At 42.2% G+C, this 19,582-nt stretch overlaps 1 protein-coding gene across 1 annotated transcript in view; it reads left to right on the top strand.

Moving 5' to 3' along the window:
- Window positions 1-19,582, top strand: part of NPAS2 (neuronal PAS domain protein 2) — a 102,111-nt gene that overhangs the window by 34,936 nt on the left and 47,593 nt on the right. Inside the window, exons 2-3 of the mRNA XM_057374847.1 lie at window positions 14,327-14,380; window positions 19,140-19,288. Coding sequence (XP_057230830.1) covers window positions 14,349-14,380; window positions 19,140-19,288 — 181 coding nt within the window. The 5' untranslated portion in view covers window positions 14,327-14,348. The remainder of the gene's footprint in view (window positions 1-14,326; window positions 14,381-19,139; window positions 19,289-19,582) is intronic.

Here is a 19,582-nt window from a genome sequence, read left to right as displayed (position 1 = left end):
TGAAAGGTTTAGAGTTCTGAAGTTTATACATTCACAGAGTCTTGGTGTTCAGATTTAACATTACGTACTTTTTTCACTTCAAGTAGGAAGCAATAGGAACCAGCAGAAAAGTTTTCACAGGCTCTTGCCTTTTGAAGTATCTAAAGGAAGGAGGATGAGGAAGGAAAAAACACCCACAGAGAACCTAATAATTTTCTGTTGAAAATAAAAGATCCCCAGACCCGAATACCCCAAAACAGTGTTGCAGTAGGATGAAGTATAAATTTTTCAAAGTGAAGTTTTGTGACACCAAATTTTATACTATCTTTGGCACAGTTTCTATAAATTGATATATTTTCACAGACACTAAAGTTGCTACAGTTTCAATAGCGACCCTTGAGACTGCTTTAAACCYACCAAACAATGAGGAGCAATAGTATTTCTGCAAATAAACTTCCCAATCCAGCCAGCAACAACAGCATTTTTCCTAGGGTCCCYAAAACTGCCTTTGGGGTCTCTCTTTTTGTGTGGATTTTAGAAACAGGGCGTGGGACTTTCCCTTTTCTCCTCATCTCAACCCATAGCCCTATGATTTACCTCTCACAGCTGCTTCACATGAGACTGAGCAAGAGGACCTAACCCAATCCCAACCTCAGCTCCCTGCCAGCTGCTTCTCTTTCTTTCCTTTCTCTTTTCCCCTCTCCCTGCCCTCTTGCAATCTGAGCTGCCCTGCCCAAGCTTTTTTGGTGGCACTGGGTAAATATGTAAACTAGCAGAGCTGCAGTGAGCTGTGTTGATGCTTAACCACATCTCTACAGCCAGATCAGATAATGCTGCAAGAGCAGCAGTCATAGTTCTGGCTACAGAATAGAAGGGATGTAAAGTACCTTATTTTCCACAGGATATTTAATCCAAATTTTTAAGTGATCTGCAAAATTCATGGTGCATTGAATGTTCGAGTCCTATTTTTTCGTATGTGGTGCTCCAGTAATGGCTATGGCACTCTACACAAAGTGTGATATAGCATGAGCTGAGATTTAGAATTATGTTAGTTTTTCCCCCTCCTAGTTTTTTCCCTGGTAATTATGAAGGATAGGAAACWGTGTGCAAAAACTGTTGCCCTTCGGGACATGGACACACACTTAGTGTGCCTATATGAATATCTGACACAGATGGCAAATAAAATAGCAAGTCAGCTTGACATTCTGACAGAAAATTTTCTTGCAAGTAAAAAGGGAAAATGCACATCATGAGTGGAAAACAGCACCCATTAGAGCCAAAAGATGCTTTCCTACCAGTATCGTTTGGCACAGAACAGAGATTATTTTGCAGTTGTAAGTCATGCAGTACATAAGTGMGAGTTGAATCAGCACATCAGTATTTCACTGTGGTTTTCAGACTCTCTCTATTCCTTTTCAAAGTTAATATCTGGCAGAGGCATAATTTGATCTTTTGCTGTGGGGCTTTTAATGACTTCTCTGTTTTTGAACTGCTGCAGTTGAGTGAATATGCTAAAATCTAAGTGCACTTTACACTCTATGGACCGTATCCTTCATTTAGCCTGTGTTCAAGAGGACATTAGCCTGAGACTTCTTAAAATCTCTGCTTCATTTTGGTCAATAGGGAGAGTTTAATGTGCAATATGAAGTAGGAGGATGTTGGTGTATGAATAAAAAATATAAACAAAAGCAGTTACAGTTTTCTCTCGTTCCCCCATCAGTTTAAAGCTGTTTTTATGCTAATCAGCACTGGATCCCTGGAATGCACTATGGACAAAATACAGTTTTTCAAGTTATTTCCTTACATAGGATCCTATGAGGACATCTGAATTCTGGAGCCARATCAATTTTAATTGATTCTAAATAATCAGATTCTGAACTGACTGTATATTGATATTAATTGTTTCAGGCTCTGCACTTAAATTGAACACMCAGCTTAAGTTGTAAACTTGTGTTTTTCAGAATCCCCTTTTTCAAGTCACAGCTATCTAAAGGGATGGTTGGGATGGGGTTTATTCYCAGAGGACCCAGAGAGAGCAATTCTAGCTGCTTTGCAAACTCCCCATGCAGCACCGCCACACACATCATGTAACACAGCAGTGTTGCTCCACAAAAATAGAACATCTATCAATTACGGTTGAAGAGGCAAAAACCTCCCTCTAAAATTCAAGACAAAATCCCCTGAGAATGTTGAAGCCAATAGCAGAAAAAGGGACACAAGGTGCAGAAGAACTATGAATTAGAGAATTTCCCTTGTGGGAAGGAGATATCGGCCCTTTAAAGCTGGCCTTCCACTGAAGAACAATCATGCAGAGATTTTTCCTGCTTCTGTACCAGCTTTGGGGTTGTTTCTCCACATATTTTTATCATGGTGACCCATAAGAGTTTCCATTACCTAAAAATAAAAAACTGGAAATGCTTTATGCTCAGTACAGTAAAGGTTTGAATTTTCATCTCATAACATTTTGTTTTTCAAATCACTATATTCCCAGTAGCACAGCAAAAATCATTTGCTTTAATGCAATTGCTAATAATGATGATATCAACACAAACCTCTGTTTATTCATATGTTGAGCTCATTGAATAAAGAAGCTTATCATTTATCTGTGTAGAAGCTTTTAATTAGTTTTCTGAATTTACTCCAGAGATTAATGGGCAGATGATATTCAATATATGCTTTATTGTTTTAATTTCTTTATTGAGATATCTGAATTTGTTTGCTCTTCCCTCTTTGATCCTTTACTTTTTTTCTCTCTGATAGTAACTGTAAAACATTTGTCTGCAAACGGACTCATAAAAAAATTCCACTAGGCCATTGCACCTGGGTGGTGGTTCATAACATAGGACRCAGCAGAAAATTCCACTCTGTCAGGGATTGTAAACTTTACTCAGAAAATACTGTGTCACTGAATTGTCACATGCTGCCACTTTCCAGGATTTCCAGTAGTCAGTTGGGGAGGTACCTTTTCCTGCTCACACACAGCATTAATACTTCGTGTATTCAGGCATTTCTTTTTACATTGAGATTCTTTTGGCCTTTTCCCTCAGCTGCCACCTTTTCTCCTGGCCCTGGTCATCAGTGACTGTTGGCCAGTGTGGTGTGGCTCCTGCCACCTCTCAGTATCCCATTTACCCATGGAACTGTTCCAGTATGGCAGAGCCATCCTGTGMAACTTCCTGGTGTCCTCCACCCTGCAGGTCTCTGTTTCATGCAGTGGGTCACATTCTCTGCCTACTCGGGTGGTGTGCATGCTCTTGAAGTCCACGGGAGGATCCAGAGCAGATAAAGCTCAACCCTTGGGCTGTTTAGGAAAAGAAGTTTAAATCTGTTCTTTCAGCGGAGCAGTGGTGTCACTGACGTTCCTGATGGCATCCAATATCCACAGTCTCCTGCCATCTTGGCGCAGGGACTGTGCCCACTTGTTGCCAAGAAGGGAAATTGAGCCCAAGCTGTTGAATCCATCTTTACTTTTCTTAATTTCTCRTGTCTTGGGAGAAGGTGCACCTTCAAAGTGCAGATAAAAGGACATGGAAACCCTCAGTAAACAGTGTGTCATTTTTATTAAAAATAGTGYCCTGTGTAAATATAAAGTTCAACATTCTGGTTTTGTTGGCCCAGTAGGAGAGGGATTAAAAATGCTCATTAATGGGATTTAAAAGCAGGAGTTCAGTTATATTAGCTACAAAAATATAATTATCATAATTAAGATTGCAAAGCACTAACGAAGCTCTTTAATAATTATCCCTTTTCCTTAGAGATTCATTTTGTAAAACCTGATTTGAATTTTACATCACRCTGGAGAAACTTTATCTTTGTAAAAATGGAAACCACTGGTAGCATGAAGGGTCTGAGAAGAGCGGTACTTTGCACATAGCTGGAGTGTGGCTCAGTCTGAGACAGGAGGGACTAAAGAGCATAAATGTTCAAGATGGCACAAAATAYAGGTGCAGCCTTGGTCTGATGCTGTAGATGAACTCTTGGCAGGTTTGTGGACTCAGACACATTGGGAGACTGTGACTGGGCAACATTCTTCCCAAAAGTGCTATGCAGTCAGGCAGGTTGTGTTTCTGTCCTTGCTGTCTTTAGGCTTAGTGTTAGCCAGGCAAAGCCTGAGGTGACTGAAGGCTCCTGCCTTGCTCTGATCAGAAATGACCTTAAAATTCTGTAGGTTACATTACCTGCAAGGGAGACAGCAASCAGTACACAGCAATAGTCTATGTGATCACAGGCTTGCAGGATCCCTCCTGAAAAGAAAGAAACAGCAAGTTCTCAAAATTAAATGACAATAAATTGTCCATTTAAAAATATCTCCCCCAAAYAGCTTTTCATTATTCGTCTGCCCAGATGATTAAATATTTAGTTCTGCTGAAAGGGATACGATAGTTACTATAGAGCAGAAAATTTAGTACAGTGTGTGAGTTATAAGCAGATGCGTTATCAAGCTGTTAACACAAAAGTGATGGGATTAGTGGTGTTGATAGCTGTATTCATTTCTGTAATATTGTATAGGGATTTTTTTTCATGTAGACCAGCAGATTTAGGCCGCAGCTTTGCCACTTGCACAGGGCAGGGACGTTGTCTCGCCAGGTCTCTGTGGGGACAGTCACTATGTCCCCCCAAGCCTCCCACCTCTGGCTACATCAATGGCAGAGCAGCTGAGCACCCATGGGTGTCACCATCCCACAATGCCCATGAGGATGGGGAAGGCTGAGGAGAGTGCTCACTGCCTGGCTCCAGTCCTGATCTGCTCTTTGGAGCTTGGCCCTCCAATTCTTGCTGATGGAAGAAGCAAACAAGTGTCACATTGGCAGGGAGAGGGTCCTGTCTAATGAAGTAGGAGATGCCACATCAGGATAGGTGCCTAAAACTCAAAGGAAATTTGGCTTCATGTTTGGTTTCTGCTTATCTGCTGAAATTTCCACAGAAACGTGTAGCCTCTTATTTCAGCACCTTATGTAGGGAGGGGATGATCACAGCTGTAAATTGTGGCAATTAATTGAATAGCACTGTCAAAATTTCAGAATTTCTTTCTGGAACAAAGTTTTCTGTTGTTAGCAAAATTCCTCACAGACCCAGAGCCTTTTAAAAGAAGAGTAATTTGGTTATTTGATAGCCATCCATAAACACTTAACAAAGAAAGAAGTGGGGAGAGTGAGACCAAAATATGTCAGCTCGTGGACATCGTGCTTTACATTCCAGTGCCACCAGGGCCTGTTTAATTGTATGGAAAAGATTAAAATGATCTTGTCAAGACTACTGCTGCCAGAAAACAAAGAGAACTATTGAGAACAGTCCCATTGAAAAAGACTAATTTTCTGCTTGCATTGGTGTTTCCCAAGTAGTTCATGCCAAACAAAATCCTAGAGTTTTTGACAAATAATCTTTACAGTATTTTACTTGCATATTTTGCCTTTATCAGCTGAGCATTTGACCATCAGAAGATCATAGGTCAGATGTTTTATTATTCTACTTACTTAAATATTTGCAGAAGGACATAAACAGATTCTTACAACTAAGAATGCTTTAGAACTGAGACCCTTTTCAAGGGAAGATTTCAGAGCTAATAATTGCAAAATAATCTGTGCAGTTCTGCCTCCACATTTTGACCCGGATTTTGCAAAGATACACATACATGTGGGCCTTCTTATAGCAGTATAGAGTTAAGCACATTTTACAATCTTTGTACATTCGGGACTTTTGATACTATGCGGATTAAAGTTTTATAAATACCTAAAACAGATTAAGAACATGAGAAGTAGAGAGAGAAGAAWAACAGGTTTTACAGTCAAGGGCCGTTCTCCTGAGAAGCCTTTTTCTTCCTTTTTTTTTTTTTCTCTTTTGCTAATCTATCATAAAGATAATTTAAAAAAAAATAACATTTAGAAGTGGCATGACAATCACCTGACATAGAGACATACAGTGTTAAGGTGTGCATCTGTTTATAAAGCAGGAGGAATGTCTGTGTTGGGGAGACTGCACGAGCTATTTCTAGCACAGAGACCAAAAGCATACTAAAATATATTTCAAGAACATATATAATATAGGAAGTAATTCAAGGGGGATGATTTGATTAGGATATGTAGCCAGCTTAGAAGATCCAGAATCACTGCATAATTGAGGTTGAAACCTCAMGAGGTTTCCAGTCCAACCTYCTGCTCAAAGCAGGGCCAGCTTTGAGGTCAGAGCAGGCTGCTCAGGGTTTTGCCCAGTCAGGTCTTGAAAGCATGCAGGGATGGGGATGGCACAGCCTCTCCTGGCAGTCTGCTCCRCTGTCTGGCTGTCCTCATGGAGAAAAGTTCCTTCTCTGTTCTTTAAACTTATACCTATCCCAATCCGCACCACCATGGGGAATCCAGCACTGATTCCTCGTTGAACCACTGTAGGCTCTGAGGGACTTTTAGGTGTCCCCAAAGCCATCTCTTGTCTAGACTAAGCCAGCCCAGGCTCCACCATTGGGATCAGTGCTGACCTTCCTCCTGTTAATCTCTCTTTTCTGTCCTAGAAAGCCCAAAACTGGTCACATTACCCTAAATGTGGTATAACAGGTGCTGAGTGAAGGGACATAAGCCCTTTACTTATCAGGCTGTGCTCCTGCCCATGCAGCCCAAGGTACTGTTGGTGGTCCTTGTCACAGCATTGTGCCTGCTGCCTTCCAGAGTTCCTAGGGCTTTTCCTGCACAGCTGCTCCCTGATCAGTCCATCCCCAGCCTGTATCAGAGTTGAAGGCTCTTCATTCCGAGGTGCMGGAGTTGGCAGTTGTCCCCATGAGGACATTTCATGAGGTGTCTGTTTTTTCCTTCAGCCTCTTGGTCTCCCCTATGATGACAGCCCTGCCTTTGAGCATGAAGCCAGCATAAATGACATCCACTGCTCTGTCCCCATGCACAGATCTCATTTCATTGTAACAGGCAGTTGGGTTGTTCCTGGTACACCCACACTGGCTATTTGTGATCACCTTCTTCTCCATGTTCCCAGCCATGTGCTCCCACAGRACTCATTCCATGATTTGCCAGGGACTAAAGTGTGGCTGTCTGGCCTATTGCTCCCTGGATCACTCTTCTGCTCTTTCTTGAAGGCCAGCATTTGCCTTTTTCCAGACATCAGGGACCTGCACCACCTCCACAACCTCTGAAAATGAGAGATCAGCCTAGCAAAGGACACCAGCAAATCTCCCAGCACCCAATGAGGCAATTCAGTCTTCATCTGCTTGTAGTGAACTTCCCCTGAGTTTCCTCAATTCCCTGAGCTGATCCTCACCTGTTGCTGGTGCTTCTGCTCCTCCCTGCCCTTTCCTCCAACACGGAGGCCTGGGGGACCTTGCTGGTGAAGACTCCTTCAAAGAAGGCATCAGCCTTACCTCTTTTGCTGTCACTAATTCACCTTCCCACACACCTCCAGTACTGCAGCAGTCCTGCACTTTCATTGTTCAGCCTTTTACTACTGATGTAGCAGCAGAAACTCTTCTTGTTGCCCTTGTCATGCCCTGCAGGTGTCAGCTGGGGTGAGCTTTGGCTTTCCTGCCACCATCTCTACGCACCCAATGAAGTCAATAGAGCAAGACAATAACTCCGCTGGGTCATTTAGCATCCCTTGCCACTCTGACTTATGCGTAAGCTTTGACAAATACTTCGCTGTACACAAGACATTGATAACTAAGCATTTAGCTTCCCTGTGCCTCAATTTCCTTGTTGAAATGCACCTACTAACTCCAGTGCATCAGCCAGGCATTGCCAAACCCCTGGTCCTGCAGATGTCTGGTGTCACCCTGCAGGGATRTAGGGTCTGAGCCACCTCGTGCACCCCAGGCAAGCCCAGGTGCTTCATCTGGTGGYTCATACAGAAGGCGAGAGGGCTGCCAGCAGACCACTGCAGTCACATCCTCCTCCGTTCATCACACGCAGCGATGTTACCGAACTGACCTACTTTCCCCATCCGCCCACGGAAGGCTAATCCTGTTTAGCATTGCTGGAAGGGGACGGGCATGCGGAGAAGTGCTCTGAGTTATACAGATGGCAGTCTTTGCTGATTAATGTTAGTTTAATTTGTTTGCCTTTCTGTTTCCAGCCGTGCGAGGGGAGAGCAGAGCAGCGGTTGAACATGGGGATTCACAGCCTGTTCACTGAAGTCTGAATGGCTTTAGTCATTCAGCAGTAATAATAGCAAGGAGGAAGATAACGAGCATGTATGCACTGATCTTCATCAGAGATCCAAACACTGCACAAAACTTTACACGTTGCTCACAAGCTGGAGATAAAAGATCCCTCTCACTTACCCTGGCCATGCTCCAGCACGGCACTGCTGACGTCAGCTGTCTCACTCCTGACTTCCACTGAGGGGAATTACACTGCATCTACAGAGGAATCACAGGCTGCACACCCCAAAATTCAGCCAGCACCAGGGTAGAGGGGGCAAGCTGTCTAACACATGGCAATATGTGCAAGATGTAGAAAATAATAGCCCTTCCCACTAAATGGAAATACTGTCAAGAATAAAACCAAAATATGTCCTGAGCCTTTATTTCTATTAATCATAATCTCTTAATACTCAGCTCTACTACCTGTGAGCATCTTCCTACCATCCCCAGTTCAGAAGAGTGGAGCATTAATTTCTGTCAAATTCCATTATTTTTATTGTYCACATGTGGATTATTTTTAATGTCTGTTTTGCTTTAAGCCTGTTACCATCTAAAGATTCATTGTATACATATGTATGAAACATGAAACAGCCCATGAGGTTCATGAAGTCCAGTGTTTTCTCAAAAAGTTTTCTTCTTCTCTTTTTTTGAAGCCTCTAAACAACATCTCTAGTGTAGTGTAGTTGTCTACTGAATGTAGGAAGACATCACTGTACACAGTCAGGCAAAAACTCTAAAGCTGGACACTAAACAGAGCTTCTGGATTTTTCCTTTACTCCTAAAACCAGTAATTCCCATAACAATCTGAGCATTGCATGACCCATGGTAACTCCAGACTGCCATTCTCCCACTGAAAGTCACATACCTTTCTCAAATAGCCATATACATCATGAGGGAAGTGAATTTTTACTGTCTTAAGTTTTCTACAGGCTACTCTGTTTACATTTTGATAAATCAGTTTTTATTGTTGTGGTTGGGAATGTGTCGTATTTAGTTATGGACTCCAGCATGTTCTTGTAACAGTTCATAGGTTTGTATCAGAAAAAAAGAGAAGGGAGTGGTACATTTCAGTTTGATGTGACTGCGAATCTGTTGGTTTGTTCTGATTTGTGTTTCTTCTGCTATGCTTTCACACAACAGCCTTCATGGTGGGGTACCTGAGTGCTTCATCCATGTTACAGAAACTTGGAACAAAGTGTTTAAAATGGTCAGATGGTCACTTCTTGCTTGTCACCCTGTGACYTTTCCTACCACTTCCCATTTGCTGATCTTTCTCTTTGCTTTTCAGTAAGGCTTGGGAGGGGAACACTTCACTTGTTAGAGTGGTTCATTGGAGAGCTCTGCTTAKCTGAGATGAAGCAGGTAGAGTTCCTAGCCACAGAGGTGCTGCCCAGGGAGGACAAGTCCCCATCTAACCCATGCTGTGGAACACCCWTGGGACCATGCCATTGACCAACCAYAGTGCCCATCAGACCTTGTTCATCATCCCTGGGGAGGGCACCTGGCAGCGATGCCAGCGCAGCGACGAAGCCACACTGTCCCATGTGCTGGGGGGTGGCCAGAAACTGTGCTCCAGGGCCTCTGCTCTCTTTTAGTGCCTTCTTCCTGTGTCTTAGATCCTACTCACTAAGCACACGATGCCATAGATGGCTGGATCTGGCCTTTAAATCCTGACCCCCACCATACATACCCATGTGCTTCCTGTATAACACTGATCTCTTTTCTAACYTTTTCCTCCCCTTCAAAGGGGGGACAGGAGAGTAACTCCCTGTTGAGGCAGAGCAGAAGCAATGCTGAGCAGGGACGGGCACTGGAGCAATATGACTGGAAGGCATGGGAGCATGTCTGCCCTACACCCTGTTGYTCCTGTCCTTCCTCCTTCACAAAGATAGCAGTTGTTGGGAAGGGTCTGCCCAGAGGTCAGAAGGTACTTCAAGGTGTTTCATCCCATCATCCCAGTTTTCCATACAAACCTTGCCCATCCCCTGTCTTTGAGAGGATTGTTCTCCAAGTGCAATATCATTGCTAATTAGGATGGTTGAATTGTAGAAGCATCCCAAGCAGTCTGAGGGTGAGGTCTGAGCTGTAAGGTATGTCTGGTCTGTCTGCAGTGGGTGGGAGCACTCCTCTCCCCAGGGCTGACCATACCTGTACAGGACAAGTGGTAGGATACCCAAGCAGACCTGTGGGGTGATGGAAACAGAGAGGGAAGAGGAGGAAAGCCCAGTCTTTTCCTCAAGTTGCCAAACATAAGGGCCAGGGGAGCACAAACACCATGATTTCTCACCAGGGTCCCCCAGGCACGTCTCAGGACTTCTGAAAGGAATTTACATCTCTGATTTAATTCAGCTGGGTTAAATTAATATGATTAAAAATCCTTTAAATATCAGGCTGWTTTGTAGGAACTATTAGCTGGCCTTTTGGCAACTAAATGTGAAATCAGCAACTGATTACCTACTTTTGAGTGTCTACAGCATATCCTTATGAGCAGTAGGGCAGGAAAGAGTGAAACCAACCTTGCCAGCACGTAAAAGTAGTAGCTTAGCTCACTAAAAAACATGTTTCTAGCACAGGATAAGGTGATCAGTGCCAGATGATTTTTTATAGTGCAAGCTCTGTGTCCACTGGGAATAGAGTGTATCAAAATAAACATGTGGAACCTTTCTTCTGGAGAGTCCCTGGAGAGAGCTGGCACTCTGCCGGAATTACTTCTTTCCCAAGCAACTATTCATTGTATGAATGAAAGTGGGGGGGATGTTTTTGTTATAATTTTCCATCTGATAACTAAGCCAGGGGTACATGGTTAGCAGTTTTAGCCAGTCTTTTGTTTCCAAAATRCCATTCTCCCCCACTTGTGGTTATGCATCTTTCTGTGTGTTTGTCTGAGTACCACCCTGAGTGGAGTACACGAGCTTTCTCCTCCTTGTTCCAGGTAGTTCCCATCTTTTTGGGTGGTAGTCTTCACTCCCTGATGACAATGATGATATTAATGAAGCTCTGAATGTAAGCCACTGTTAAATACTCTGTCAGCAGGAGCTRCATCATCTGGTGTTGTTACCTATAGGTTTCCAAGTTCCTTTTGTTATCATGAAAGGATTCTTCACATTTTGAGAAATCCTCATGCCACTTGGTTTTTTATGTCACTTCTTTGCAGGGGAATTGTGACACAGAGCTTTGGTGTTTACTGCCTGTTTCCATCATTGCACTGAGCTGGAATTTTCTCCTAAACCAGGCACTGACAGGGATGAGACAGACAGTAGATTTCCAGTTTGCAGTTTGAGACATTCCCATCTGAGGGACTGGGAAGATAACAAAGATAACAAGCCAGTTGCACTAAGGACATACCTAAGGTCCATGCTATGAGTTTTCCCATCAAGGTGTAAGGCAGCATCTGGTGGGGCTCAGGAGAGGGATGGCAAACCAGTTTGCAGCAGTTGTATACTCTGATGTATCTATTTTATTGAGAACAGTTTTAATTTCATATGGTACATGTGTACTAGCAAACCCTGTTAACAATGCTTATGATGCTCTAGAGATTTTGCCATGTGAGCAAACAGAAGCAAAATGACAATTAGATATTGTCTCATGCTAGCACCAGCACAGCGGGTCCAGAATTTCATGTCAGTCATTGAAAAACCTTGTTTACTGGAAGCTGGCCATGGATTGCTTTACAGATCTAGCCAAATCCTTGGCAGAACAAACCAGTTAGATCTGTTTCTCTCTCTCAAGAGTAGAGACTTCCTGGCAGTGTAATTTTTTGATAGTTTACGGGGTACAGCTGTAGCAAGCCCCTTTCTGTAAGGTACATTGTGCTTCTCCTGAGCAGCCAGGGCTGAGCAGCATTGATGCTGGCTGTCTCATCCACCCTCACCCTTCCTCACTCAGCACACTTGTCTGAATATTCCTGCTTTCTGTCGGGAATCTGTTACAACCAGAGGAAGCCTCAGTGCAGCAGAGGAAGACCTTTAGGGATTCAGGGAGAGGGACTCCTTCTGCTGATACTGCCCCAGTTCAATKGTATTACCCTAGATTCAACAAGGGTACATGCAACAGAACATTTTGTGCTGTTYTGTGCTGTGCTGTGCTGTCTTGTGAGGGTGGTGAGACACTGGAACMGGTTGCCCAGGGAGGTTATGGATGTCCCAACCCTGGCAGTGTTCAAGGCCAGGTTGGATAAGGCCTTGAGCAAGCTGGTCTAGTAAAAGGTGTCCTCCCACCAGTGGGACTAGATGATCTTTAATGTCCCTTTCTACCCCTTAACGTCCTATGATTCTATGATTTTGAGCAAAGGTCTAGCAAAGAAACACTGCAAAATTCTAAATGCTAACCCTTGCCATGTTACTGATGCCTTCCGTATTCTTGAATAGCATAGGTTGCAATAAGTGAGCAGATAACAACAAAACCCACTGAATATTGTCACTACATTTTAGCCCAAATTATTTGAAAACACATTGATTGGGATAACAGTTTCATTATGGGACYAAGCAAGTAAACACCTAAAGTATATATAAAACACTGGTTAATGAAATTTTGCTGGGCCTATACATTTTCCTAGTCCAAAATATGGATTATGATATGGCTGACTTAAAAATCAAAAGTCATGGCTGACTATGGATGTTTGGCAAGTCCAAATAAACATCTGAAAAAAAATCTTAAAACTACATGGTATTATTTGTTACTTTGTTCTGTTTATGGAATTCAGCAATTTAAATTCACAAGTTATGACTAAAAAAGCTAGTCCCTTGGCCTTCACATTTCCTATTTATGCTTCATCAATGAGCTGAATGCCATTAAGTAGTAGTTTTACCCTCCAGTCAGTGATCAGTGGCTTTAATTCCTCACAACTCATTCGATTATGAGTTATGGGGTTGTTTTGTTTCTGTAGCTAACTGTTGAGTAAAGACCAGGAGAATATTGCTGTAAGAGAACTACTAACAGAAGCACTGTTTTTACTATCATTACTTTTTCACTTTTTTTTTCATAGAACGTTCTTTAAACAGGCAAATTTGTGTGTGACTCATGTGTGGAAAATAACATGGGYTTAAATAAAGCCCAGCAATTTACTTTCCTCCTCCTCCCCTCCAATTTTATTCGTGTCTTACATGTTGAGGACTCATTAAATGAAAAACATTGATTGCTGAAAAAGAGTGTTATCATCGCCTGTCATTACACCACTGCTTTGAAAATGAGGCTTTGGCAATATCCTCTGACATTGTGCTGCTGTTTCAGAAAAATTTGTGTAGGATGCAGCAGCACACAGAGTTTGTACCCAACAGGGGTGCCCGGTGCCATGAGAGATGCAGCAACACAGGGCTCCTTTCTCAGGCTGAAGTGGTCACACAGATCAAGCATCACTTTCTCATGAGGCCATGGAGCAAAGGAGAGCAGGCAGTGAGCTGRTGACAAGTTTTTCTGAGGCACTCAGCCTTCAGCTGGGCTGTACTTGTATTTTTCCCTTTGCCTTGCCTACGCAAATTCACTTAATTTACCCAATCTACCCTTTTCTCCTTACAGCTCAAACTGCTGGAGCAATTGAACTACAAAGCTGATGCCACAACATTTTGGTGAACATTAAGGAAAAAAATGATGGGGATGCCATAGTCCCTATGCCTGGGCAGGTGGTCTGACTGGGCTGCAAGAGGGTTTTTTTGGTGTGGCTTAGGCAGTGGGATTTATAAGGATACTTTGAATTTGAGGTGTGATTCAGTAGATTTACTGCCATCTCATTTGGCTTTGGATCAAGGTCCACAGAGGAGGATGAAGTGTCTCTCRGTAAGAAGATCAGCCTGAGAAGTCAAAGGCATCAGTGATGCTGGTTCTTGCACTGGAGATTGAGGGGGGAGCATGGGGGCAGTGAAAATGCTTTTCAGCTTGAGGAGACCCCAGGATCATCCAGCCTACAAGTTTGTAGAGAGTAACCTTCACATCCCCAAGAAGTGGCTGTTTTTGTACTGTGCTGATGCACCGCGTGATGCCTGGGAGCCTTGATCCCTGGCTAGTGACCCCAAGGCTAGCATAATACTCAGGAATAATATTACCCACAATGGATATTTCCTAAAATCAAGGACTGTGGCATAAAGCACTGCTGACACATTTATCTGACCTGGATATCATCATTGTGTTATTAGAATGAAATAGAGTGASTGTGAGATTAACCTGCAAGTAGAGCTAACAAAATGACAATTCATAATGATTCTTGCATTCCTTCAACAGAAAAAACTGCTTAGACAATCTAATGGATGAAGATGAGAAAGACAGAGCAAAGAGGTGAGCATATTTTCTTTTATAACTCTCTGTGATGAGCTTGATATTGTTTGTTGCTGCAGAAGCTGTTTTATCCATAATCAATTAATCAAAGAGCAAGAGAGTAAAATACAATCAAACACAACTTGAAAAAACTGCCATCTCACAGACTCCTAATCTTGGCTGCATTGTAAGAAGAAAATAACCTAGCAATGTTTCCTGTGGAAAATGTTAAAAAAGCCAAGGCATTGATCGTTTTCTTCACATTACTGCAGAACATCAGAACTGAAGCACCAACAACATACTTCTGCCACTATAATACATCATCTGAGCTTCCACAGTGTACAAAAATGYAGTGATTTTTTTCTTTAAATACGTTTTGCAAAAGAAAAAGAAATAAAAAAGTGGGGGTTTTTTCCTATTAGAATGGTCATTTATTCATCAATGCCTATCTCACAGCAATGAAAACACCCAGAAGTTACCTTTGGAGCAGAGAAAGACCACGAAAAGTCAGCTTTAAACTGGCACAACTTACATTCATATACAGTCTGCACTCCATCGAGTCCCAGGTGGTGGGAATTCATTGTGAACCCTTTGTTGGAAGAGAAAAGGTGTGTTTCAAGGCAGAAGACCTGTGGCAATGAAACTCTTAATAACTGTCAGAGCTGACCAGCATCTGCAGAAAAGCAGTTTGGAAGCATTCGAGGTTATCAATGCCTCAGCCCGCAGTTTAATTACTTTTGAGAGARCCAGGGGTTGCCCACATTTTTCCCCTTGGTTCCCTCTAATGAGAGTATTTCCAGTCCAGGCACAAGCAGTTGATCCAGTTTCATCTCCTTTGATTCCTTCTCCGCTTCTTTCCCTCCCCGCAGCTTTTTCTCACCAATATAGGTCAGCACAGGCTGCAGCCAGGCTCAGCTATTCCCCTTTGCTTCCTTTCGGAGGGTGCAGAAGGGAGCCCACCTTGCAGCATTGCTTCCCCTGCTGAAGGCCTGGTCATCATCAGGATATTTGTGTGCTAATTGGTTAGTAAAGAAAAAATGCATTAAATGAATGCATATATGAAAAAAATAGGATAACACSTATCCTCGCTATCGGCGATTGTCATCACCATCTGGTATGGTTTTCGTGCTGTTTGTTCCCAGAGGGAATTTTTGTCATATCCTGGGGCAGGCCTCTATCAGGGTGCATTAAAAAAATTATAACTTCAAAAATTAAAAAAGGAAACTGCTTCTTCAAATTWTCGTTTAAGTTCCTTTTGGTTTCTAGAAATAATGCTAAAGTTRAAATTGAGTTTGAAAGCATGAGATGCTTCATGAAGATCTGAAGTTAATACACCATTCTGAAACCATTCAAATTTATTTAAAAGCTACAGGTTTTCTTACAGAGAGGGTTAAACTTAAGAGAAGCTGTTTGATGAATATTTTGCTGCTGTGTCTTTTAAACTGAGGATTCTCACTTGTCCTGTACAAAAAGGGAAATGCTTTTTTTTYCCCCTCTATTTGGTATAAGGACTGGGTCTATCTGGGCTGAGAAACACCAGAGGGGATTAAAATATCCAGGAAATTGTTCTCTCCTTTTATTTAATCTGTTAAAAGTAGGTGAGACTGGAAATTTCTGGATCTAAGTCTTTGGGGACAGACTCAAGCCAGGAGCTGGGTTTCTCAGGTTAGGTATGTGTAGAGATGCACATACACACAATATATATCTGCTGCAATTTATTAGGCACGTACAGGTTGTACTATACAAACATGAAAAAAGTATCCATCCTCTCCTGAGAAAAGGACTTTGCACTCCCACCCTTGTGCCATGTGTTTAATATTTGGCCAAGGTATATAACTCTTCCTTGAGGAAGAATGGTGGTTAAATTGATCCCTGATCTGCATTGTCGGGCCCCCTAAGGCACGACTCCCCTCTGAAGACCTGGTGATGAAAGTGTGGGTATGATGGCACCACACTTGGGAGCATTAAAGACCTGTGTGATGCTTTCTGATCTTCTGAGATCAGAAGCCATAGTTTCATTTTCAGTTCTTCGATGCTAGATGAGGTTTATTTTGTTTTGTAGATTTATTAATTCTAAACAAAAGGTGTGCTTTGTGCACTTTTTTCTCTATTTGCTCTTCTTTCAGTTTGCTTTAATAGTATATAATTTTAAAATACTTTTTTTGCAATTCAGTTGAATTCCAAATTCCAACCAAAACCAGCTTGAAGTGAACCATGAGAAAGTGCTTAATCATGAAGACTACTACCTGCCATTTTCCACTGAAATAAAAAGTAAATTTAAGAATCTGAATGAAGGTATGTGRTACAGTTACTTGCATTGATGCATATATAACACACTCCACTGGACAGCCAAAAGAAGTCTGAAATTTAGTGTAAAGTCACATTTCATTGTAAATTAGCAAAATGTAGTGTCTACTAGTCAGTCAGTATCTGTCTAAGACAACAAGCAGCATATATGTAAGCGAATAAAAATGACTGTTAAATTGTTGATTTTGTTCATTCTGAATTCAGGCTTTCCTGTATTGCCTTTAGCTGTATTCACTAAAAATCCCGATTTTATTCATACTGTGTCTTCTCCTTCCCCTTGAATATGCTGTAAATTTTGTGGAGTAGCAAGGAGGGAGGAGAACTGGGACAAGTAGTATGGAATTAAGACAGAGGTTGTTTGGGCTTATTGTAATTGTGTGCCCTAGMAGTGAAGTAAGCAAGCCCAGGAAATAATCTTCAAAGGGAAGTAATGAAAACTCTTATATATTTATAACTGTACTAAACAAAGTATTTTCTACTGTGCAGGGATAGTTTTTATCTTTTTCTTTTCCCATTTTTTCCCTTTTTTTTCCTTTTCAAAATTTTACTGTGATCATTGATTCATATCTTGGTAGAGTTATTTCCACTAGAGGAGTTTTTATATTTCCTTTGTGAATAAAATGTCAAGTGTTAAAAAATAGATACTTTTCATTTCTGTCAAGGTTTTTTTTTCCTTTTTTTTCCTTTTTTTTTTTTTTTTTTTTTTTTTATAGCAACACCTTCCCTATTGACAGTTGGTGGTTTATTTTATTTTCAGGGAAATCTGGACTTTTTAAGCTTAAAATGAACTAAGGATTGAATTATGAGGAAGTTAAATGTTGATAATCTTAACGTCACCCCAAACTGTAGAGAAATAGGATAAGGCCGGAGCTTTTCACATCTTGTTCTGACAGCCTTTTGCAGTGTAATAAGAGCAAGCTGAAATCAGTCAGGCAGTATCCACCCAATCTCTTGTGTTCAAAGCTGTAAAAWAATCAAGCATTGGCTTCTGTCCAGTGTATCTCCAAGTGTGTTCAGGGTTGAGAGCAAGACAAACAAAAATTACCCCTCTGTCAGTAGTAACATCCAGAAGCTTCTGTAGTGATTCATCTGCTGAAAATGTTTGTTGCCATCCTGGTCCTTGCAGGGGATGTAGATGCTGGGCTAAATTGTGCTCTGATTTTCAGCATCCAGAGCTGCTTTGAGGCACAGCAGAGTTAGCTGGGACTGAGAAACTCAGAGTGAGAACTCGCCTCTTGGCTTTTCTTTCCCATCTACATGTAACCAGATTTTTAGATCTTTACGTAATTGACAAGGCAAATCTCGTCTGCTTGAGGACCTTTCAGAAGAACAAACAAACCTACTGGGCTATACTTGCTTCTATTTCCACATGGACACAGAAGTCCAGGTGATAATCTCCAAGTTGAGCAATTGTCAAGTTCATGGGAACAAGTCAGAAAATGCTGGTGTACAAATTAACTTGCAGTTTAAAAAATAACAAAGTGTGCATGCTGAAAAAAATCATAAACAGCCTTAATGACAGTATTATAATGATGCCAAAACACCCCAGATGAAATCAGATCCTTTCTTCCTGTGAGATCTTCAAACACAACAGCAGAAGCAGGCTGTCTCTGAGGAATCTGCAAGCTAAACAGACAAGGCTGCTGAAGACAGCTGGAGAGTCTTCATTTTACATCTAAAGACTCGGGGCACTGACATTAAGTGATTTTCTTGGTGGCAAACAAATTAAGGGCAAGCACTGATGGCACTTCCAAGACCCAGGTCTAGCAACACATCCCAGCTTCTGACCCAGCCCATGCCCTCTCTCCTGCTTGTCCTTGTATCCTTGAAAAGGAGACTGAACAAAGTCTCGTATGAACAGATGGGAGCTGCAGCAACTTCTACTCAGATCTCTAATATTAACGACTGGAAGACAACATCCTGATTCTTCTGTGCCAGTCTGGAGGTGGGCAGAGCACCTGTGACCAAAGTGGCCAGGTCCCTCTAGATGAACCAAGCTCAGATCCCTCTCTTTTGTTGAGACTGCAYGGATGGGTATGATCCATTCTCCACTCTTCTGCTTTGTGGACAATTTTACTGTTGTCACAGTATTCCTATTTCTTCTCRCTCTGAGTGCCTCCCCAGAGACTGCATGAATTTTCAACATCTTACATATATCTAGGAGATGGACAGAGCTCCTTCAACTGCCATCGCAATGCTGACCTGATAATCTCAACCAGAGTGTCCAGAGGCAGCACAGAGGAGTGAGCAGAGCCTCCATCTCCCTGCTGGGCACTAAAGGTGGATCAAAGACAAGAGCAGGAGCTGGGAACTGTTGCCTCCTACTTGCCTGTGCAGCTTTGCTGGAGTCCAGTGTCAATCTTCACGCATGCAGCAAGCTGATTTTATGTGTATACATACATTGCAAAGAGCAGGTACACTATCATTTTTTCTCTTGCTCTGCTCATCCTTTTTTCTTTTTCCCTGTCTACAGGGCTTCACGTAACAAGTCTGAGAAGAAGAGGCGTGATCAGTTCAATGTTCTCATCAAAGAGCTCAGCTCCATGCTTCCAGGCAACACTCGCAAAATGGACAAAACTACTGTGCTGGAAAAAGTCATTGGCTTTCTGCAGAAACACAATGGTAAGGTTTACTGCAGCTCTTYGTGTGCTTGCCACACAGCTCCTTGTAATATCCCATTTCCTTCAGTGATTATCAGAATGGCTCCAGGGACCTAAAAGTGCCAACATAAGGTATTTGAGGTTTTTTCTGTCTCATCAAAAGAGATCTTTTTGCAGACACCGTGCTGCCCAAATCCATCTCCTTGTTTGCTCTTCAGCTGAAGATGACTCTCAACTTGCTAGAAAAAGGGGCAAATGGCAGGAACCAAGGGAAAGAGGGTAATAGTGCCCTGCAGCACTCATGAAGAAGAGAGGT

Source organism: Malurus melanocephalus, unplaced genomic scaffold, assembly GCF_030028575.1.
Source record: "Malurus melanocephalus ecotype Western Australia unplaced genomic scaffold, MMel_1.1 scaffold_234, whole genome shotgun sequence".
NCBI classification, from domain to species: domain Eukaryota; kingdom Metazoa; phylum Chordata; class Aves; order Passeriformes; family Maluridae; genus Malurus; species Malurus melanocephalus.
The sequence above is the reverse complement of the archived record's forward strand: the minus strand, read 5'-3'. Positions and strand labels throughout refer to the sequence as shown.